The sequence below is a fragment of the Macaca fascicularis genome, chromosome 7 (assembly GCF_037993035.2).
Source record: "Macaca fascicularis isolate 582-1 chromosome 7, T2T-MFA8v1.1".
NCBI classification, from domain to species: domain Eukaryota; kingdom Metazoa; phylum Chordata; class Mammalia; order Primates; family Cercopithecidae; genus Macaca; species Macaca fascicularis.
This window is the reverse complement of record NC_088381.1, coordinates 142761785-142785145: the sequence shown is the minus strand read 5'-3', so window position 1 is coordinate 142785145 and position 23361 is coordinate 142761785. Positions and strand designations below refer to the sequence as shown.

At 37.0% G+C, this 23361-nt stretch overlaps 1 protein-coding gene across 3 annotated transcripts in view; it reads right to left on the bottom strand.

Moving 5' to 3' along the window:
* YLPM1 (YLP motif containing 1) overlaps nt 1–23361 on the bottom strand; it is a 74310-nt gene that overhangs the window by 2270 nt on the left and 48679 nt on the right. Inside the window, exons 10-19 of one of the 3 annotated variants that reach the window (XM_005561777.4) lie at nt 22663–22781; nt 21636–21790; nt 17850–17912; nt 17431–17550; nt 17014–17190; nt 16844–16927; nt 15804–15887; nt 12988–13068; nt 9815–9866; nt 4764–4894 (exon numbers count right to left, since the gene is read on the bottom strand). In XM_005561777.4, coding sequence (XP_005561834.1) covers nt 4764–4894; nt 9815–9866; nt 12988–13068; nt 15804–15887; nt 16844–16927; nt 17014–17190; nt 17431–17550; nt 17850–17912; nt 21636–21790; nt 22663–22781 — 1066 coding nt within the window. Of the gene's footprint in view, nt 1–4763; nt 4895–5677; nt 6749–9814; nt 9867–12987; nt 13069–15803; nt 15888–16843; nt 16928–17013; nt 17191–17430; nt 17551–17849; nt 17913–21635; nt 21791–22662; nt 22782–23361 lie in introns of those variants that run through there. The other 2 variants (XM_005561778.5, XR_012415975.1) reach the window with 2 other exon arrangements.

Below are 23361 nucleotides of genomic sequence, written 5' to 3'. Positions count from 1 at the left end.
GTGACAAGGAGAGGGAACCAGAGCATGGAAACATCATGCTCTTCACACTGGACCTGGAAATGCATTATTGCTCTAATGTACACTAATTACTATTTGCATGACTGGCAATGAAATAACTAGGCTTCTAACAGTATCACCTGGTCAAAGGGAGGAGTCACAGTAATAGCAGTGGGAAGAAACTGATAACACCTGACTTTCCAGAAAGTAGGTTTTTAGTATATAGAAAACCTATGGCTCAATGTCTTTCATGGGCCTTAGTAAGAAGCCTAATAAATAATGTGGGCTTCCATATAGAAAAATCTTTGGGCATTCTGCCCATCAATGCTGAAGTACCTATTTTGATTAATTCATACATACAGCCAGGCACAGTGGCTTACACCTGTGATTCCAGCACTTTGGGAGGCCGAGGCCGGCAGATCCCTTCAGCCCAGGTGTTCGAGACCAGCATGGGTAACATGGCAAAACCGTGTCTCTACTAAAAATACAAAAATTAGCTGGGCATGGTGGTGTGGTGGGTGTCTGAAGTCCTAGCTACTAACGAGGATGAGGTGGGAGAATTGCTTGAGCCTGGGAGGCGGAAGTGACAGTGAGCCGAGATCACACCACTGCACTCCAGCTTGGGTGACAGAGAGACCCTACCTCAAAAATAAATAAATAAATAAATAAAATCCATATATACTCTCTTAGCGCCACCTAGGATCAAGGATATACATTTTAGCGAAAGATCATTACGAACTAAGTTTTGGGCATTTATGTGAAAACACACTACTGTGCTGAGGATGCCATGGGAATGGATTTAAATTTGCTGTGGGCTGGTTACTTTTTCTTTGTTCAGTGGCCACAGTTTGCCCCTTACATGGTAGGATTAGAAGAAAAAGTGTGTAGTTGTTTTTGAAATCAGTAGTATGTTTGCGAATAAATGCCCAAGATTTTAACATTGGAATTCGGCCAGGCACAGTGGCTCACGCCTGTAATCCCAGCACTTTGGGAGGCTGAGGCAGACAGATCACCTGAGGTCAGGAGTTTGAGACCAGCCCGGCCAACATGGCGAAACCCCATCTCTACTAAAAATACAAACAAAATTAGCCAGGTGTGGTGGTGGGCACCTGTAATCCCAGCTACTCAGGAGGCTGAGGCATGAGAATGGCTTGAACTGGGAGGCAGAGGTTGCAGTGAGCCAAAATCACGCCACTGCACTCCAGCCTGGCAACAGAGTGAGACCCCGTCTCAAAAAAAAAACAAAAAAACAAAAAAACCCAACAACAAATGAAGTTGGAATTAAAATATTTTGGAAACTACGGTATTTTGTTAATATCTCTAATTTATACTGATGCTGTAGTAAAATTATTAATTTACATGTTGAATTCCTCCACTGGATGTCAGCTCCTTAAGAGGACTCATTCATAGACTTCATACAAAGACATTCAACATATGGAATGAATAAATGATTACCGAACCACTAAAAATATAAGAAGCAGAATAATGACTTTCAGCTTGAAATGGCTTCTTAAATGTCAGTGTCCCTTTTAATTTTCCTAGAGGTACTTTTGCGACTTACAACATTTTTGCTGTTGTTTTTTCCTGTAAAAATAAAACTGTTATAATACAGAAAAATCTCGACTAGCACTCAAAGGTTTGAGGTCCTTATATTTCATCCACTGTCACTATAAATATTTCTAAAATACACAAACTCAGCAAACACACAAGGGAAATGTTCGCCTTTCATAGTCATCAAAGAAATACAAATTAAAGTCCAAGTAAGCTACCATTTTATACCCAAGCAAGCAAATATTTTAAAAGTAAATTATATTTTAAAGTCTAGCCATTTAGGCAAAATTCGAATATAACCAACTCTACAGAACCACCTTTTCGTTATAGAGGAAGTTAATCCCAAGAACCCACCTGGTATCTGTAAAAAGCTGGATCACAGACACAAAGAAAGCCCAGAAAAGGAATGAGTAATGTACAGCATTCTGTATTCTTTACTACCTGTAGGATCTCCTTGTGCTCTAATGTTGATTTTGGTGAGTAGTTCAAGAGTTAAAAACTATCTGAAGTCAAGGTATAAGGCAGGGGAGGAGAGTTAAAGAGGAGTAACTTTAAAGAACTAGAATGTGCACCATTCAGTTCTCTTTGGTCACCTAACCTAACAAAATAAACTGCATGGCATTACATACTCCTTAGTGAAGACAGCGATAGTTACCTGAGTAAAAACAGATAAAATATTTCTCATTTTAGATTACTAATTGTTACCAGAACTACACTTTATTATTTGCAAGAAAGGGCCACTTCTGCCTCTGTTGGCTCCAGTCTTAAAACTTGAGTAAGAGGTATCATTACAAGTAGTTCTTTGGTGAGGCTGGGTGCAAATGGCAGTGGGCTCTCCCTTCCCCATCCCTTGAAGTTACACAAACAAGGGCAGGCTTTGGAGTATCTGCAGTATTTTAAAAAGTTTTGAAACCTGGATTCTTTGTAATAGTGCCCCTTACAAAGTACACTAAGTACACTAAGGCACTGAGAAAATTCATTAAGAAACAAATACAAAGAAATGATGCATAGAGGTAAATGATGCACAACCTCATTCTTAAGTAAATAAATGAAAAATGAGATACTATTTTTTTTCACCTATCAGATTATCAAAAGTTAAAGAGTTTGATAACAGCACTGCTGGTCGAAGTGTAGAAAAACAGGCAATTACTTGCATGTAGGTATTTAAAGAGAGACATACACACCACAACCTTCACGTCTGTACTGGCAATAAATGGAAACACTGTAAGCATCCATCAATAAAGATATTACGGTTTGGACATCTGTCCCCTTCAAATCTCGTATTACGGTTCGGATGTTTGTCCCCTTCAAATCTCATGTTGAATTGTAATCCCCAATATTGAAGGTGTTTGGGTCATGGAGGAGGATCCCTCATGAACGTCTTGGTGCCCTCCTAACGGTAATGAGCAAGTCCTCACTCTGAGTTCATATGAGATCTGGTTGTTAAAAAGAGTTGGGACCCCCTCCCCTTGGTTCCTCTCTTGCCACGCTGGCTCCTCCTTTGTCTTCCATCATAATTGAGGACTTCCTGAGGCCTCACCAGGAGCTGATGCTAGCACCAAGCTTCCTGTACAGCCTGCAGAACAATGAGCCAAAATAAACCTTTTTTCTTTATGAATTACCCAATCTCCCATATTCCTTTATAGCTACGCAAATGGACTAATACAAAGGGACTAGTTAAATAACTGATTGTACAACCGAACAATGGCACACTAAGGAGCCCTTTAAAAAGAATGGTAGGTCTGTATATGCTTATATAGAAAGATCAAGATGGAATAGCTGAAAAAGACTTGTACAGAACAGTATATATGATCCCTTTGCTTTGTTATTTTGTTTTAAAGGATATACACATCTATCACTTTTACTGAGTTCAACATTTATGTAAAGACCTATCTAATGCCCTAGCTTCATTTCTCTATTCCCTTTCATAGCAAAACTTCAAAAAGTTGCCTACATATGCTGCACTGTACTTCATCATTTCTTATTCATTCTTTAATCTGCTCCAAACTGGTTTCTGCCCCCTCATCACTGTAGACTGATGACAAACTACAATCATCAGTGACCTCCATGTTGCCACATCTAGCAGTCATTTATCTGTTCCAAACTTACTTGTCTTTTCCGCATCATTTAAAAACTGACTACACTCTTTTCTTCTTGAAACACTTAGCTCTATCTGAACTAAATTTTGGAGTCTGGCGTCCTATTGCCTTTTCCATTTATACTTTTTCCTTGGGCAAGATCATTCAGTCCCATGCTTCTAAATACCATTTCCTGAAATTTGTTAGTTCAGTCTGATCTCTCTGGTGAATTTTGTACTAATAAATCCAACAGTCATTTTGACATTTTCACTTACACTTCTAACTTAATTAGAAGAAAAATTAGAATTTCTCTCACAGAACTTAAATTATTTCTCTCAGTTCCAAAAATCATGACTTATGACTCCCTCAGTTTTCTCTCTCTCACTAAATGGCACCACATATATGCAGTGCTCATGGCCAGAGTACCAAGGGGTCACCCTTGATTCTATCTACCTTTGGACCCTCCACACTCCATCCATTAAGAAGTTCCACAGGTTCTCTTCAATACCCTACTCTGTACTTGGCTTCTTTTGCCCCATGACAAAATGGCACAAGTGACTGGCCACTCCCAATGCCTTTAAGGTTAACGCACTAGCCATGTGAGGTTCTGTTCTCCAATTTTTCAAGTTACTTGTACATTTTGATGAGATAATTTATTTATTTATTTATTTATTTTTTATTTTTTTGAGACGGAGTCTCGTTCTGTCACCCAGGCTGGAGTGCAGTGGCCGGATCTCAGCTCACTGCAAGCTCCGCCTCCCGGGTTCACGCCATTCTCCTGCCTCAGCCTCCCGAGTAGCTGGGACTACAGGCGCCTGCCACCTCGCCCGGCTAAGTTTTTGTATTTTTAGTAGAGACGGGGTTTCACTGTGTTACCCAGGATGGTCTCGATCTCCTGACCTCGTGATCCGCCCGTCTCGGCCTCCCAAAGTGCTGGGATTACAGGCTTGAGCCACCGCGCCCGGCCGATGAGATAATTTATAAGGTATGACTCCTTTTTGGGAAGTGTAACATGACATAGCGTAAACTAAATCATTTTAAAAATAGCATTCATGTGATTATCTGCCTGTAACTTCCTAAAACCAGATGCCTAAATGGGCCCTTCATTTGTTGGCAGTTATTGACAAAGTCTCTTACCCTCTTCTTCCCAGGCTCAGAAGCACGAGTATCATAATCATCGGGGAGCTGAAGATAATCCTCCATTCTGCTGGCAATGGCCTCCCAGTCACGTTTCCTTTTAGTACCAGTCCTCAAGCCATCCAACTTGTCTGAGGGACAAACACAGAGCCGTAGCATTAAGGAAGAGTGTGAGTTTGCACACGACACACACACAGGGGAAAAGAAGGCTGGAACACTTTCAGAGGGCATATCCACAATTTTGAGTGCAGCATCACTTGCAGATCCAAACTATCTTCTTGGCTGAGATAATATCAAGTTCTGTGCCAGAATTTCCATTGTTTGGTATTCACTCTGGTAGCCATTATGTTTATGATGTTGGTTTAAGAGCAAATATGGGCAAGGCAAGAAAAGGCACTTGAGTCCTGGTCTCCTTGTCCTCCCACCCACCATAGCTCTCATGTTCTGATGGCAAATGCAAAGTTGGGCTTTTCCAGACAGTGTCTTCCATTCTTTTTTTCTTTAACACAATATTAACACCACCCATTTCATCTGCAATCATGTCTGATACTGTGTCATATGAAAAGCAGGTAGTACCAAGAACTTAATGAGCCAAGCTAACGTTTAAGGTTTTAGATGAACAGTTTTTTTTTTTTTTTTAATTGCTGTGAGTGCATTCACCATGAATTAATGTTCATGAATAAGCTGACTATATGAGATCACCACTTTCTTTGCTCATACTATGAAGCTGACCATTCTGAGGCTAAGGGCTAGTCAGATAATTTTACCAGACCTGATAATTCTTTCTGAACCCTGAATCTGAGAGGGCTAGGCTTTCCAACAACTCAAAAACTATAATCAATTAATGAATAGGGATTGCAGATTCAGAAATTATGAGATATGAGTTTAGGTGTCTTAAAGAAGAACACGCAATGAAAATGTGTTGAGTCTTTTATTGGTTATTAATAATTGATTTTGAACGCTACATGTAGGATATTATGAGTTATATACATTTTTTGCTACAATGAAGCACTAAACTTCTGAATCATCTGAAGTTATATAAACACACTAGTACTAGGCAGGCCAATGAAGAAAAGCCTAAAAACTTCAGAAACACAGCATAACCACACTTCATTGAATTCCATAAAGAGTGTATATAATAAAAATCTTTTAGACACCATGTTGGAGAGAACTTGGTATGAAAAGTGCAGTGAAAGCAGTGGCAGCAAGGGTAAGTTTATGTTTCAAATATAAAAGTTTTACACACAACTGTTACAAGCTTTAAAAACCAGTAAGATTTTGCATTCATGGCAAAGTTTTTTGTTCCTAAGCCCCTTTCCCATAAAAGTGATTATCATTGAAAAATCAGTAAGGCAAACTGCAACAGTTTATAAAACTCACAAAAATTTTAATCATCTCATTTTGGCAAAATTTTAACATGTATGGATTCAAGAGATCCAGTCGTCTAATCTCTGGAATCACGTGCTATACCAAATGGCTCTATCTACATGTATATGACGGGCCATATTACACATGATCTTAAAGAAGTGACCCCCTGACTGCACAGGGACACAGGTTATGGTATTAGAAAACCAACAAAGTCCCACAAACAATAAAACTGTTCTCAGTTCAACAGTGTACAGTATTACCAGAAGAGAAAGAAGCTCCAACACACTTATTAAATAAACCTCAAAGGATTTCCAAACTTAATACGATCAACTTTGACATTAACATACTTCAAAGTAAAAATTTCATATTTCATTTCCAACAACAGAGCACAGCCAGGCAGCAATACAGAAGGGCAGTGTGAAAACTGCAAGAACTTTTCCTCATACACTGGGTATATATGACAGGAGTTACAGTTGCAACATGGAATTTCAGAAGAGCATGTATTTCTAGTCTGAGCACCCTTGTTGAAATGTTTAATTTGAAATTTTATTGTGCAAATATGTTTAAAGTTTCCTTCTTGGGCTGAAGAAAGGCTCACACCTCTTCCACATGGCATACTGGAAACCAAACACACAGATGGATGGCATAAGGTGAGGGGAGAGAAATCTGGGGTTGTTAATTACAGAAAGACTGGTGTTCAATCCATGCACACTAATGATTTTCAGAGATTTCAAAAGATGAAGTTTTAAGATGAAGATGAAGTTTTAAATCCAACTTGGCAGGTCACAGAATTTTACCACATATTTGAAACAGTATGTATTATAGCACAACAGAAAAATTCCTTAGATACAGCTATGTATTTTCTAAATGTAAATGGTATTTCTGAAAATCTGTTCAAAGTAAACACAAGATTACGCACCTATACAAATAATAATTATATTCCAACTCTGAAGAGATGAATCTGTCTGACACGTAGAAAACCAATATACAACTCATGAGTAGAGACAAATGACACTGAGATGAGAAAAGCAAAAGTACTTTATATGAAGAAACCTAAATTAGGATGATAACAGTCTCAAATATTCTAGCTTCACAGTATGAGAAACTAAAATCATGTCACTGGAGTTTAAGTAGCTTCAATGCTGAATCCCAGCACCTGATGTGGCAAGTAACAACCTGCCCTTGCATTAGGATGCCTGTGTCCCAGCAGGGAAGAACCAGTCTGGTGGGACTGAAGGTGGGCCACAGGCAGCCTTCAACAACTCCATGCCAGAGGTAGCTCAGGCCTGTTGTGAACTGTTCTAAAATCACATCACTTTCAATTTAACATTCAGGCAGAGGCTGAACTGTGTACTATACTTAATGAGCATAGATCAAGAATCTGCAATAAGATCTAACCAGCTGCTTGAAAGACTATAGGTAAGTATGTTCTCACTGGCAGACTCATTTGTGAATCAAAATTCCTCCGTTTCAGATTCAACTGTTTTCACTCAACACGTGACACCGCTAAAACATAATATATTTCCACCCAGTATAATCATTTTCCAAGAGTAATTGGGGAATGTTGGTAAAGTACTCAGAAAAATAAATTGTACTTGGTAATCAAATTATATTAAATTTGTTATGATAAGGAAGGCAACATAAATAGGCTACAAGATCCGACACAAGATCCTCATGTTTTAGAGAAGAATCTTCTCAGTTGGGTCAATGGACCAACCTCAAAGTAGTAAGCACTTTCAAGAATGCACACTCTTTGCCTTCCTCTGTGGTAGGATTAGCTCTCAATACAGTGGTGCAAGATACAAGTCCTTATATATAACATTACTGTCACTCTTGTTAAAAAATAAATAAAAACCCGACTGCAAATATGTTAAAATTTATTTCCTAGATTTACTACCAGATCTTCAGTGCCTTTCATTGAAATGGTTTATTTAAAAAAATCCATTTCTGGAATTCATTATCTACTATTCTGTCTTTAAAACTGAAAATTTGTATAAAATGTATTTTCTGAGAAGCAAATGGTAGACGGGCCAGAATTTTTTCCAGAAATTCCAAGAAATACCAATATTAATATATATTCTTGAATAATCATCACAACTAAATTCCCTTTTCCTTTTAAAAACAGAAAAGTAAAAGATGGACTGGTTTGAGTTTAAAACAGCATTACCCCAGATCATGTATTACATGAGGCCTCTAAAGATTACACGTTAAGCTAATATTTATCACTTTTACATCCCCCTTAACTACCTTTATTTATGATCTCTCTTTGCCCCAAAAGATAATCAATATTTAGAGAACCAGAAGAGAGAAAAGACCTTAGCATATTATGGGTCATTGTAATGTACAGAACTTCACAGAGAGTTAATCTAACGTCGAAATAAGCAGAACTAAAGCATTATTATTATTATTTTTAAAGTATTTTGTAATTTTTATTTTCCTACATATTTAATTGCATTTAAACACATAAGTGCTTTAAGGGTCTCTGGAAGATGACAATTAGTTATTATTAAGATTTCCCACAGAGGGAAGACGACTAGAAGAATATGTCAAAAACCACATAAAATTTTCACACAACAGAAACTAAAAAAAATCTTTTAGACTTGACAACAAAGCACCTATACCAGTAATGTAATAATACAGTTCGCGGAACTGTCTTTTAACACAGGACCTGGTCAATACCAACTACTAACACAAATAGTTGGGGCAAATTAAAGGCATAGCTTATGTAATTGCATGTAAAATGCACTCCTTTGATGTCAGAAACACATGTCCCAAGCAATGAAGCAGCTAAATGACTCAAACTTCCTGTATCAATTTAAGATACTTAGATGGTTCCTTTAGTTTTGGAGTATAATACCAGGAAAAGAAACATAAACTGACAGTCATACCTCATATATCAGTAAGGCTGATCTCAAAAAGTCCTTAGTACATTGTTTTAGATTTTTATTCATACATCTTAATCAACATGTTAAATGGTTCTCTTTAAACGAAGTAAAACTGAAAAACTATTTTGCAGTTTTCACCAACAAATACTAGAGGGAATCCATTGGGTATGTATGACTTTTTTGTTTGACAGATAACTTCACATTAAGCAACTTCAAATTCTGATTTAGACAATCATTTAAACTGGTTTAACCTTGGAATTTGGCATTAACAATTTGAAGAAAAATTTAAACTGAATTTTATAAAGCAGGCTCCTCAAAAACCTGAATTACATATCTGCTTCTCTCTACTCAGAAACTCTCATTTATTATACAAGGAGAATAAATGCCTTTTAATTAATTTTAAACTTTATATTATTTTTATTATCTAAAGTATTCATAATCAAGTTTAACTTTGGACTGCACTTAAATATTCTTTAAAAAAGAAATCTCATCAGCACCAACATTTCTGATTAATATAAAAGAATAGATTTTATAAGTGACAATATTTTGTTGCTAAATTATCAAATATTTCTGTTGACTCTAAAAACTTTAAAGAGTATTGAAAGCAGTTCTTTTAAAATACTTATGACTTTGTCACAAGATATAAAAGCTAACAAAATAGATTGGAGGATATAAGGTAGGCCAGAAATCTCTGTTCAAGTAGAAGTTTTAGGAAATTTGTTCCTCTTATAGCAGAAAAGATCTATGACCATTACCATCAGGTATCACATATAAAAACAGGAAAAAGGAAATACCCACCTAGCTTTGCCTCAGATGTGTCCATCTCCCATTTGCTTTTCGGAATGTAACCCTAAATCGTACACAGAGAGAAGCTCGAAGGGTTAGAAAGAGACACATACATGCATATCACGTTTGAACTGGAAAAGCATTAAAACTGGGAATGGATTCAGTTTCCACTGACTAGCTGTAAATACATCCTTAGGGGAAACACAATCTCACTATCTTTGAAGAAACTAAATGACCAAATTCACCAAACTGCACTGTCCACATTTCGGAGTAGTCACTTCAGAATAGTATCATGAAGGCGCTCTGAGGCAGCTACAGTTCAGGACTCACAATTGTAGTCTGAACAACAGCTGTATAGCAAATACGATAAGAATGTACAGGTAGTTACTGTGCTGATATTAATATTATTCAGAGTATCAGATAATTTGTAATACTAGCTAGGTTATCTTCTAAATATAACTGCTATTATCAACTGATAGTAGCCATAAGGTCCAAAAAGTGTTCAAGATAGTTACTTTATATTTCAGTAATTTCAAGTACTCAAAAGAAAGGAAAAGAATTGGTAGCACTTAACCCAATTACCCAATTAGGAAGTTCAACTTCATTTTAAAATGACTCAATTCATTTACCAGTTAGAGCATACAAAGGCTAATTTTACTGAATCAAATTCAGAACATTTTTATTAGTTGAAAACTAGATTATTATTTCTGATGTTTTAAAAAATTATGTTATCCTATTATATGCAAAACCAGAAATCTCCACTGGCAACTTACATCTTATATTTCATAAAATAACTGGGTGGCTTATTTCGAACTCACTCCCAAAAGATTTTCAAATTTCCTAATGTGCCTATTGAGCTATGCAGTAATCATTTCTGTTTATTCACCTAGCAAGTATATGCTTTTACCATGTGATTGATCATGATTCCCCTTTACCTTCATTTAGACTGTTTTCCATTGGACCTAACATACAGAAATGTTAATATTGGAATCTAGTAAATAGGACAGATTCATCAATGGTGTCAGCATCTTCTTTTATGAATCAATTTATCTCTCTACTGTTGGTAATGTTCAAGTTCGTGAAACAAACTGACACACAAGTAAAGTAAGTCACAAAGCATTTTGAAGATTTCATGATAATAGCTTCTGTGTAAGAGTTTACTAGAACATAATCCTATGGTTTCATACATTTCTAGTCTATCAGCCAGAACTAATAATTCAACTTCAACTTACTAGGTAGTATTTTGGATTATAAATTATATATTTTCCAAATACATTTTTTAGAACAAACCAAGACAAAGCTATGCTGAAGTGATAGTGCTAAAAGTACTGAAGATAAGTTACATCTTAAAAATCATCTGAAAACTAAGCATCACTGGAATAATATATTTATAAATTTTATCTATTTAGGTTCACTGAAGCACTAAAGGCGGCAAACTATCATACCAATGATCCCCTACAAAGGATTATCTTTACCAACAAAACTTTGGATTTCACCCAGTTATATTAATAAGTGCAGAGTGGAAAATGCAAGGTTTACTGATAATTCCATTAAAATAGACTGAGTGGTTGGTGTGAAACTTGCTCTTAACCCTTGGTTAATATATTCTCCAAGAATCTTTCACTCTCGGAATAGACTCCAATAGTAAAAGATTTCAATTCTGCATCTTTGAACGGGTTAAGAGAAGTTTTATAATCAAGTTAGGCAAACAAGTGTATTCATTCCCCACTGCTGGAATCATCCTGGTCTTCCTTTAAACTATATTATCCTCCCATTGCTTGAAATTGTAGGCCACTTGGAAATAAAGCAGATAATCCAGCAGGGTAGAATTCTAAGGCTTTCTTGCCATGACTCTGACATAAAAATATAGTATTACAGTGTGTTTCACTTTAAAAAAGTAATAGTACATTCAGTTAAAAGTTCCCAAGTTTTGACCTACACCTAAGCAAGTCAGATGTTACGAACCATATCTTGAACTGAAATCTCCACAATAGAAAGACGGAGCTTCAGAAAGCTAAAACATTATAGACTTCTCACGTAGTCAGTTTCTAGTACACACGCTGCAAATGGCTAAAGAAGTCATTAGCCATATTCCAGAAGAGCGTGGACCTTGTAGTGAATATCCTGCCTAAATTTTAAATTATGTATGCCAAAATACAACTTAAGAAAAATAGATTTTAAAAAAACACATACTGAGACTCAAATGCCATTAACTTTAAAACTTATTTTTTAATCCACATTTGAAATCTTGGAATGTAGAGGTTGACACCATCTTTATATAAACACAGTTTTTATCAAGAGTCCTCTATATCACACACGGGTTCGATGGGACCACTCCCTGGAGATTCTGTATACTCTAGGGGGTAGGAATCAGAGTTCTCATTTTGTACATTTTCAAAGGAATATGAGGAGCAACTTTAGCAAGGGCTCAAGTATTAAATAAACCGAGTAATATTCTGGATTTAAAATGCAACACTATTCCAAGGCATTGCTAATCTCTGTACTTCAGCAAACACTGAAAAGTCAACGTAATTCTATAGGTCGCATATTCTTGAATGACAGGGAAAGGCAAACGTCTCTACAGAGGTGTGATCAAAAGCATTTTACATTAGGTACACAGAAACTTTAAACTCACACTATGTAAGCCTCTAATCAGCCTAAGCAAAATCCATTGCCTACACAGTCATTTAATTTTTCCCTGTCACTTAGGATAAAATGCGGAAGAACAAATCTAGCAGCCAGTGGCAACCCTCTGCCTCCCCATTCAGTAAGTTCTTCTGCCTCAGTTGACAGAAACTAAATTTGGAGATCTTGTAGCAAAGAAGAGACAATTATGCCTATGTTGGGTAGGCTGTGCCACATATCTGCTGGAATGTAAGAATGCCCTTTCATATGTAATTATTTTCTTAAAAGGTATACTCCCCTAAAACCACCCACAAATAGATGAGTACAAGAGTAAGTTTCTTAGCACTCTGTTAAAACTTTCTTTTAACACCACAGTAGAGGGTTCTTTTGGTCTGGGGAAAAAGAAAGAGTATCCAAAAGTCTCCTTGAAGATGATTATGGAAACTTATACCGCTAAAGTGTGTATCAACAGTAGTTGTCTGACCACAGATCTGAATTTAAACCTTCTTTAAGAATTTTAATAAAGAGACACTGTTCAAAGTGGTTGGTCTGTCTCCTACCAGTTCGCTTTCCTCTTCCTCTGCATCTTTCTTTTCCTCTTTCTGTTCTTCGATATTTGCATCAAAATCTTCCATCTCTACCTGTACCAACCATTAAAAAAAAAAAAAAAAAGACTGAGTTAACATTTAGCAAAATGTTGACTCCTTCATTGAGATCTGGAATGAACACAGTAGCCTAGAGCAAGACAGGCTCACTGTTACATACCAAGTAATTTTTAACACCCTAAATTTTGAAACAGAACTGATAAAAGACAGGATATTATTGCCTTTAATTTTCCTTGAATATCCATCTGTATAATTCCCTGTAAAGTATAAGTGCTAAGTAGATGGCTACCTATTTTGAATGCTTATGGATTACTAGAATTTTCTTTTAAAAATCTTTAACAAGCATTTTTCCAATCAGATAAAAACATGTCCATGATTCAAATTTCAAAATATAAGAAAAAGTATACTGAAAAGTGGGATGATATTGGCTTGGCCCAGAGTGGTAGCAATGCAAATAAGCAGATGAGTTAGAGAGGTCATTAAAAGGTAAAACTGACTAAACTTTCTTGACTACATGACAGGTTTGAACACTGGTATAAGGGCAGAGTAAAGAGTCAGGCCTGGGCACGGTGGCTCACGCCTATAATCCCAGCACTTTGGGAAGCTGGGGCAGGAGGATCACTTGAGTCTAGGAGTTCAAGACCAGCCTGGGCAACATAGTGAGAACCCATCTCTAAAAAAATAAAATAAAAAATTAGCTGGGCATGGTGGCATGCGCCTGTACTCTCAGCTACTCAGGAGGTTGAGGTGAGAGTATCATTTGAACCCAGGAGTTGAGGTAGCAATGAGCTATGATCATGCCACTGCACTCCAGCCAGGGTAAGAGTCAGACTCTGTCTCAACAATGATAAAAGAGTCAGGGATAACTCCCAGAGTACTGGTTTCAGCAATCAAGTGGTTAGGGTTCTAATCACTAAAACAGAGACTACTAAATGAAAAACAGGCTTGTACAAACTACATTTTGGATAGGTTGAGTTTGAGGTATACTAAGATAACATATATTTTTTGTAGAGAATTTGGAAAATAACAGTAAAAAGAATATTATAAAAATCACCTATACTCCCTCCATTCAGAAACATTACTGTTAAGATAGTCATATAATTCAGTCTAGACTTTATAACATTAATGGCACATAAGTGACAATCTAAGCTACTAGAAAGATTCAGATGATCTATACAGAGGGTACAAAATAAAAACAGAGCCTAGGATGGAGCCCTAAGGGGGCCCTTTTAAAGACTGAGTAGCAAGAGAAGCCAGTGAAAGAGACTGAAAAGAGATAGCCAAAAAAATAAAAGGAAAACCAGAAGAATGTGAATTCACAAAAGCCAAGAGAAAAATATGTTTTTTAAGAAGGTGGGCATGGTCAGCTATATTACATTTGGCTGCAAAATTAATCAATAGGGGAAATAAGAACTGTTCACTGTCACGGAAATCATTAGTGAGAGGGTTGCCAGACAATGTTAGTGGCAGAAATAGGTTGAGGAATGGCACAGGAATTAAAAACACATAAAAGAACAATGATGGCTGGGCATGGTGGCTCATGTCTGTAATCCCAGCACTTTGGGAGGCTGAGGTGGGGAGATTACTTGAGGCCAGGAGTTCAAGACCAGCCTGGCCAACATGGTGAAACCCTGTCTCTACTAAAAATACAAAAATTAGCCAGGCATGGTGGCGCATGCCTGTAGTTTCAGCTACTCAGGATGCTGAGGCAGGAGAATCGCCTGAACCCAGAGGCGGAGGTTGCAGTGAGCCAAGATTATGCCACTGCACTACCGTCTGGGCGACAGAGTGAGACTCCACCTCAAAAAAAAAAAGCATAATGACAATATTGAGTATTAAGAGGTCAAACAAGACAGAAACCTATAACTGGTAAAAATAGAAAATTTCTCCTTCCATCAAATTAATAATTGATTCAGGCAAGAATTACCAATGAATGAAAATTTGTTGGGGAAAAGATGTTAAGAGTATCTCCCTACAGTTTACTTATCACAAAGAGAAAAAGGTAGAAAAATTTGATGGATACACCTTAACCAAGTAATCAGTGCTTAAATCACTAACAATGAGATAAATTAACACCATATGACTCCTGATGTAAAACACTGAGAGGGCACAGTATCACTTATGTAGCATTCCTGCTAATGTTTAACCTGAACCTAAGCATGTGGAAACAAACAGACAAACTCAAATTAAGGGGCATTCTACAAAACAAGCCTATACTCTTCATAAATTCTTTATCTTTCATGACGATGACAAGGCTGAGAAACTATATTTTATATTAAAGGATTGAATCTTGGATTTTTTTAAATTTCTATAAACCATGTTATAGGGACAACTGGTGAAATGTGAATATAAACTATATGTGAGATAATTCAAGAAATTTAATTCAGGAAATTTATATTACCTAATATAGTATTTTATCGATACTAAATTTCCTGCATTTGATAACTGTTATCAAATCAAAAGAGAATGTCCTTGTTCTTACAAGATATCTACTGATGTATTTAAAGGTGAAGGTTTACGAGATCTGCAACTTAACTCTCAAATGGTTCCACAAAAATAGTGACATCATTAACAAGAATGTTAATAAGAATATATGCATACAGAGAAAAATGTGGCAAAATATTAACTGTGATCTCAACGAAAGGCATACCAGTAGGTGTTCTTGTATTAATACTATTTATGTAACTTTTCTGTAGATTTTAAGTTTTTCAAAGTAAAAAAGTGAAAATGTAATGTCATTTTGCATTGCGTTTGAACCAAAGGATACTCACCTCTTCAATAGCAGCATCTTGCAGCAAAGAACGAATATCTAGACGCATCATGTGACGAGGTGCAGTTTCCCAGTGATCAGCCATCTATTGAAAAATTCAGATGGTCAAGTTATCTCTGGAAACTACTCAAACACCAATCAAGCATCCAAGATAAACAACATTTAACAATATTTAAAAATACTGTTAAATATTAATTAAATATTTAATTGTTAAATATTAATTTAATATTGTAAAGTCTAACGGGCTAATTTCTTTTTTTTTTGAGACAGAATCTCGGTCTGTCACCCAGGCTGGAGTGCAGTGGCGCCAACATGGCTCACTGCAGCCTTGACATGGTGGGCTCAAGTGATCTTCCCACTTCAGCCTCCCCAGTAGTTGGGACCACAGGCACATGACACCATGCCCAGCTAATTTTTGTATTTTTCTGTAGAGACAGGGTTTCGCCATGTTGCCCAGGTTGGTCTCAAACTCCCAGGCTCAAGCGATCCGCCCACCTCAGCCTCCCAAAGTGCTGGGATTACAGGCCTGAGCCACTGCGCCAGGCCATAACAGGCTAATTTCAAGAAGAGCTAGGAAAATAAACAAAGGAAGAGAAACATTTACTAAAGCAGATCGGAAAGTTATTATGAAAAAAAAGGAGATAAACAAGAGCTTCCAGACAAGAGTGCTGGTACAGATAATATGAGGTTTAGAGTACAGTCACACATCACTTAGCAATGGGCATACATTATGAGGAATGGGTCATTAGGCAATTTTGTCATTGTGTGAACATCACAGAGTATACTTACACAAACCTAGATAATAAAGCCTACTGCACATCTAGGTTACAAACTTGTACAGCATGTTAATGTACTGAATACTGTAGGCAACTGCAACACAATGAAGTATTTGTGTATTTAAACATATCTAAACACAGGAAAGGTACAATAAAAATACATTATTATAATCTTATGGGACCACCATATATGCAGTCCTTCCTTAACCAAAACATCATTATGTTGTGCATGATGGTACTCTATTGTTCTGTTTCTTAAAATCACCTTATTTATTTCTTTAAGCTTTCTTCCATGAATATTTCTCTTGCCACAAGTCTGGTTATCTGCACTCATTTCAGCCAAATATACCTAAGCAAGAATGAGTAATAATTAGACAAAGATATATAACATTTACATGACAGCACAAAGTACTTTAAAGTTCTTTAAGTTTCTACCTCAAATCCCTTGGTTTTTGCTGCACTCCAAAACTGGTCAAAGTGCCTAACTCTGTCATTGATGGCATCCAGGATGATAAAGGGAAAAAAGCCATCATCCAGAGTCTTTTTGAAAGTTTTGAACATGCTGGTGCGGTAAGTCTCCTCCATCTCAGCTTCATATTCATATTCCATTACCTAAGGTCCCCCGAAAGAGATATGGAATTAGCAAAAGCAAAGAATCATCCTAAACCTTTTCCTCAGTTAGCATTTGGATAGAGATTACTTTGTAGTCTTTCCTTCACATCCAAGTACTAAAGTACTGTGTTCAGAAAAGAGAGAGGTCCTTGCCCTTAAAAAAGCCACATTTCTCCCCAAACACATTTTCCTTTAAACACTATTAATGAATCAGAATGAGATCTGACATGAATACCATACCTTCTTTTTCACTTTCTTTCCAGAATCTGGATCTTTTTCTTCTTTTTCCACTTCAGTGATAAAGTAATCATCCAGGCTTAGAACTCTGGGTGCAGGTCCTCCAAATTCTACCTCTTTATCCTAAGAATCATATAGTCATGAAGGTTAAAACGAATTTATGGAATAAATTAGTTAATTATCACACCAAAGTTCCCTCTTGTGGCCAAATAATATACAATCTTCTGGTGGTTTCAAATCAAGCTGAGGCAAAATGTTTCTCTGAGTAGATAAAAATATATATGGGACAACATCTACCACATGGGCCAACTCTAATGGACCAAATGGAAGACAATTCTACTGGTATTATGTTGCCTGTTATTAATAAGAAGGCAAGTGACTACTAACACAAGCAGCTGATTTTTCAGCTTCCCCATACTCACTCGAATAAGTTTTGCAACATGTGTCTTTCCACTGCCAGGTAATCCTCTCATTATAACAACAATCTGAAACAGAATAGACGAAAAACAAAATCACTCAGAGAAAAGTTTCTGCAATGAGACAATAGTTAACAATGACCTACTATTTTCCAGGATAGACTATACAATAGGCCATGAAACAAATCTTAATAAATTTGAAAGGATAGAAATAATACAAAGTATGTTTTTGGACCACAGTGGAATGAAATTGGAAATTAATAGTAAGAAAATGTTAGAGAAACTCACAAATATGTGAAAATTAAACAACATACTCCTAAATAATCAATGAATCAAAGAAGAAACGAAGAAGAACCAGAAATTAAGAGAAGCCAGAAACCAGGAGGAGCCAAAAACCAGAAGGAACCAGAAAATACTCTGAGATGAATGAAAACAACACAACATACCAAAGCTTACAGGATACAGCTAAAGCAGTGCTTAAAAGGAAATTGATAGCTATAAATGCCTATAGTAAGAAAGATAGGTCTCAAATCAATAACTTAACCATCCACTTTAAGACACTTGAAAAAGAAGAGCAAACTAAAGAAACAGAGGAAAGAAATAATAAAGATTAAAGCAGAAGTTAATAAAATAGAAAACAGAAAAACAAAAGAAAAAATCAATACAACCAAACAGTGGCAGTGGTTCTTTAAAAAGACCAACTTTGGGAAGACGCGGTGGCTCACGCCTGTAATCCCAACACTTTGGAAGGACGAGGCGGGCGGATCACGAGCTCAGGAGATGGAGACTATCCTGGCTAATGTGGTGAAACCCTGTCTCTACTAAAAATACAAAAAATTAGCCAGGTGTGGTGGCGGACGCCTGTAGTCCCAGCTACTCAGGAAGCTGAGGCAGGAGAATGGCATGAACCCAGGAGGTGGAGCTTGCAGTGAGTCGAGATTGCGCCACTGCACTCCAAATAAAAGTCGGTCTTTTTTTTTTTTTTTTTTGAGATGGAGTCTTGCTCTGTCACTAAGGCTGGAGTGCAGTGGCACAATCTTGGCTCTTTGCAACCTCTGCCTCCTAGGTTTGAGCGATTCTAATGCCTCAGCCTCCCAAGCAGCTGGGATTACAGGTGCCTGCCACCACACCCAGCTAATTTTTGTGTCTTTATGGGGTTTCACCATGTTGTGCAGGCTGGTCTTGAACTCCTGGTCTCAAGTGATCCACCCACCTCAGCCTTCCAAAGTACTGGAATGACAGGCGTGAGCCACCACGCCTGGCTAAGACCAACAAAATTTTTGAACTCTTACCTAAACTGAATAGAAAAAAAAGAAGATTCAAATTACCAGAATCAGAAATGAAAGCTGGGCTCAGCGGCGTGTGCCTATAATCCCAGTTCCTCATGAGGCTGAGGTAGGAGGGTCACTTGAGCCCAGGAGTGCAACCCCAGCCTGGGCAACAGTGAGACTCCGCCTCAAGTAAAAAAGAAATGAAAGAGGGGACATTACTACCAACCTTATAGAAATAAAAAAAGATTACAACGGAATACTATGAACAATTGTATGCCAACAAATTAAGTAATTTAGGTGAAACAGACAAATTCCTGGAAAGACGCAGACTACTAAAATTTACTCAAGAACAAATAAACAATCTGAATAGACCTATAACAAGTGAAGAATCTAAGACAGTAATTTTAAAAAACTACACACAAACAAAAGCACAAGCCTGGATGACTTCATCACTGAATTCACCAAACATTTAAATACCAACTCTTCACAAAGTCTTCAAAAACACAGAATATGAAGGAATAATTTCTAACTTACTTTATGAGGCCAGCATTACACCAAACCACATACAGACAAGAAAACTACAATATCTCCTATGAATATGGATACAAAAATCCTCAACAACGTATTAGCAAGCTGAATCCAGCAACATATAAAAATTATTACACACCATGACCAAGTGGGATTTATCCCAGGAATGCAAGTTAACATATGAAATCAATTAATGTAACACATCATATCAACAGACTAAAAACCAAAATCACATGATCATCTCAACTGACACAAAAAAAGCATTCAACAAATCCAACATCCTCTTATGATAAAAACATTCCACAAACTAGGAATAGAAGGGAACTTTCTCAACCTAATAAAGTGCATCTACAAAAAAATTCCACAGTAATGGTGAAAGATTGTATGTTTTCTCTCTAAGATCAGAAACAGGACAAGAATGTCTACTCTTGCCATGTCTATTCAACACTGCACTGGAGGTTCTAGCCAGGGCAATTAGGCAATAAATAAAAGGCATTCAATTGAGAAAGAAAGAAGTAAAAGTATATTTGCAGATGCCATGATCTTATATGTAGAAACCTTAAGAATCCACTAAAAATCTATTAAAAGTAATAAATGAATTCAGTGGTATTGCAGGATACAAGATGAATAAACAAGAATAAACCATATTTCCATATATTTGCAATAAACAATCCCAAAATGAAATTAAGCCATCAATAATAACTTTACGACAAGGTACTATGTTCACTATTTGGGTGACAGGCTCTTTAGAAACCCAAACTCCACGCCAGGCACGGTGGCTCAAGCCTGTAATCCCAGCACTTTGGGAGGCCGAGATGGGCAGATCATGAGGTCAGGAAATCAAGACCATCCTGGCTAACATGGTGAAACCCCGTCTCTACTAAAAAATACAAAAAACTAGCCAGGCGAGGTGCCGGGCGCCTGTAGTCCCAGCTACTTGGGAGGGTGAGGCAGGAGAATGGCGTGAACCCGGGAGGCAGAGCTTGCAGTGAGCTGAGATCTGGCCACTGCACTCCAGCCTGGGCAACAGAGCAAGACTCCGTCTCAAAAAAAAAAAAAAAAAAAGAAAAAAAAAAAGAACCCCAAACTCCAGCATTACACAAAATACCCATGTAATGAACCTGCACATGTATCCTGAATCCATAATTTAAAAATAAATAAATAAATGTGAATGTATTAAACAATCCAATCAAAAGGCAGAGATTGTCAGACTGTATTAAAAAACATGATCCATTGTGTCCTAGAGTCAGAAATAGGAATCTGAATTTTGAGAGTGATTAGGGAGTTACCCTTGCAGGGATGGTGAAGAAATGTCAGAAATAAAGGGAACCTGAATGGAAAAAAAAAAAAAAAGATCCAACCATAGGCATACTACAGGAGACACACTTTACATTAAAAGACACAAACAGAATGAAAGTAAGGAAATGGTAAAAGATTTATCACGCAAAGAGCAACCACAGGAAAGGTCAAGTAGCTATATATTAATAGCAGGCAAAAAGACTTTAAAACAGGAATCTATTAATTCTGTATATATAGAATGGGAATATCTGGCTGAAATCTCCAGTACCAGTTAATTCAAATGGGAGTCAGTCTAACTACTCTGTAATACAGGACAAATTTAAAAGAATGCACACATTTGGAGGTCACTAGGAAATTAAGCCTAAGCTAATCAAGTCTCCTAATTCTCCCTTTCTATTCCACATACCATAAAACCAAATCCACTTTTCCTCTCTTCAACGTGCAATTAATTGAGGTCTCATGAATATGTTTTAAAATTCAACATGTTTTTTGTCAAATACTTTAGTGATAAATTCTTGAAGATTCTATAGTGTAGGCCATTTATGAGATTATATGGTGATTTAGAGATAGTAAAATGCCTTGAACCTGATATTATTACTACGTTGCAGAAAAGTAAAGAAATTCTTTTCAGGATATTAACAAGATCTCTTATCTTCTGGTTTGCATGAAGATGAATCAACTTCATAGGACTCACTCTCTCAGGTCTGCTCTCCCGGCCCGGTGGTTTCAAAATATCATCCACATTCTTTGATTCAGGCTTCTTCTCGACCCGTGGAGCTGGAGGTGGCTGGTGGCTCAGTGAAGGAGCTGGCAGAGCCATTCGCTCCTCAGGATAAGTCCTACGTTCTCCTAGGATTCCAGCAGTTGAACAAAATTACTATTTGTATAGTAATTATTTTGAAATTCAACTCTCCCCACACATCTCCTAAGGTAATATAATTCAAACCAAGTCCAGTGATTTTGGGGCCACTTTTAACTTTAATTAGAGAAAATTTAAGGTAATGTAAAATCTACTGAAGTCAAGAAAATGAGAAGATTTAAGTATGATTTCAGGCAAATAGAATGTTCTGCAAAACACTGAATTCATCCTTGTTTTGGTGTTAAATGTAGGAAAGTTAAGCAACAGGACATGGAAGAATAATAAATGCTTTGCTGGACAGTCCTAAGTTCTGTAACTTCTGCTTTATAGTTTTAAGAATAAGAGTTATACCATCTTAGGAGAGCGTGTTCCTATAAATAGGTATGAGTTTCTAGTTTAAGTATAAATCATAGCAGTGAAAAACTAAAAGCAACCTAAATACCTAACAATAAGGGTCTTGGTCTTATATTTTATCCACTCAATGGAATGTCACAGGGCCATTAATAAAATAGGTTTACATATCAAAAATGTGTATGGTGCAATATCAATCAGAACAATCATGATAAATTGTATTATTATACTTCGATTACAACTTCAAAAATATGTCTGTAAAGAATGAGAGGAGATCTACAAAATTATAAGAGCTATAGTATTGTAGGTAGTGAGATTATTAGTAATTTTGTTTCTACTTTGTTTTAAAAATAAACATGTTTTATTTCATTAATTACATTGCTATTTTTTATGACAATGCCACTAGCTCTAAGAAATCTGTGAATACATTTTACTCTAAAAGCTTAAATCCATAGCATCTCCCATACTTTACATTCTCAACATCCTTGTAGTTAATAAGGCATCACTCTACCTCCAAACATGGATGGTCCTTCATAGACTGGTCGGTCAGACTTCCGGTCATAGGATGGTCTATCAAAACCCCCTCTTCTGGAAGAGGAATGGTCTTTTTTGTCTCGATACGACTGAGCTCTAGAAGGTGTAATAGGAAGTGCTTCAGCAAATAAAACATATTTGGAGGTCTCTGCTTTATAATGCAACAGCATTATCTGCCCAGTTTTCTCTATAGGCAGGTACTTCACACAGTCAACGTTTACTTTTTTTTTGAGATGGGGGTGTTACTTTGTCAACCAGGCTGAAATGTAGTGGCATGATCTCGGCTCACTGCAGCCTTGATTTCCAGTGTTCAAGCAATCCTCCAATCTCAGCCTCCTGAGTAGCTGGGACTATGGGCACACACAACCACACCCGGCCAACTTTTGTTATTTTTTGTAGAGATGGGGTTTTGCCATGTTGGCCAGGCTGGTCTCGAACTCCTGAGCTCAAAAGATCCACTTGCCTTGGCCTCCCAAAGTGCTAGGATTACATGCGTGAGCCACTGCACCCGGCCAATATTTACATTTTGACTTTGCTTTTTCATTTAGATTTACTGTATATACATATATCTAAAAAGTTCATGGGAAAGCTGGACATGATGGCTCACGCCTATAATCCCAGCACTTTGGAAGGCCAAGGCAGGTGGATCATTTGAGCTCAGGAGTTTGCGACCAGC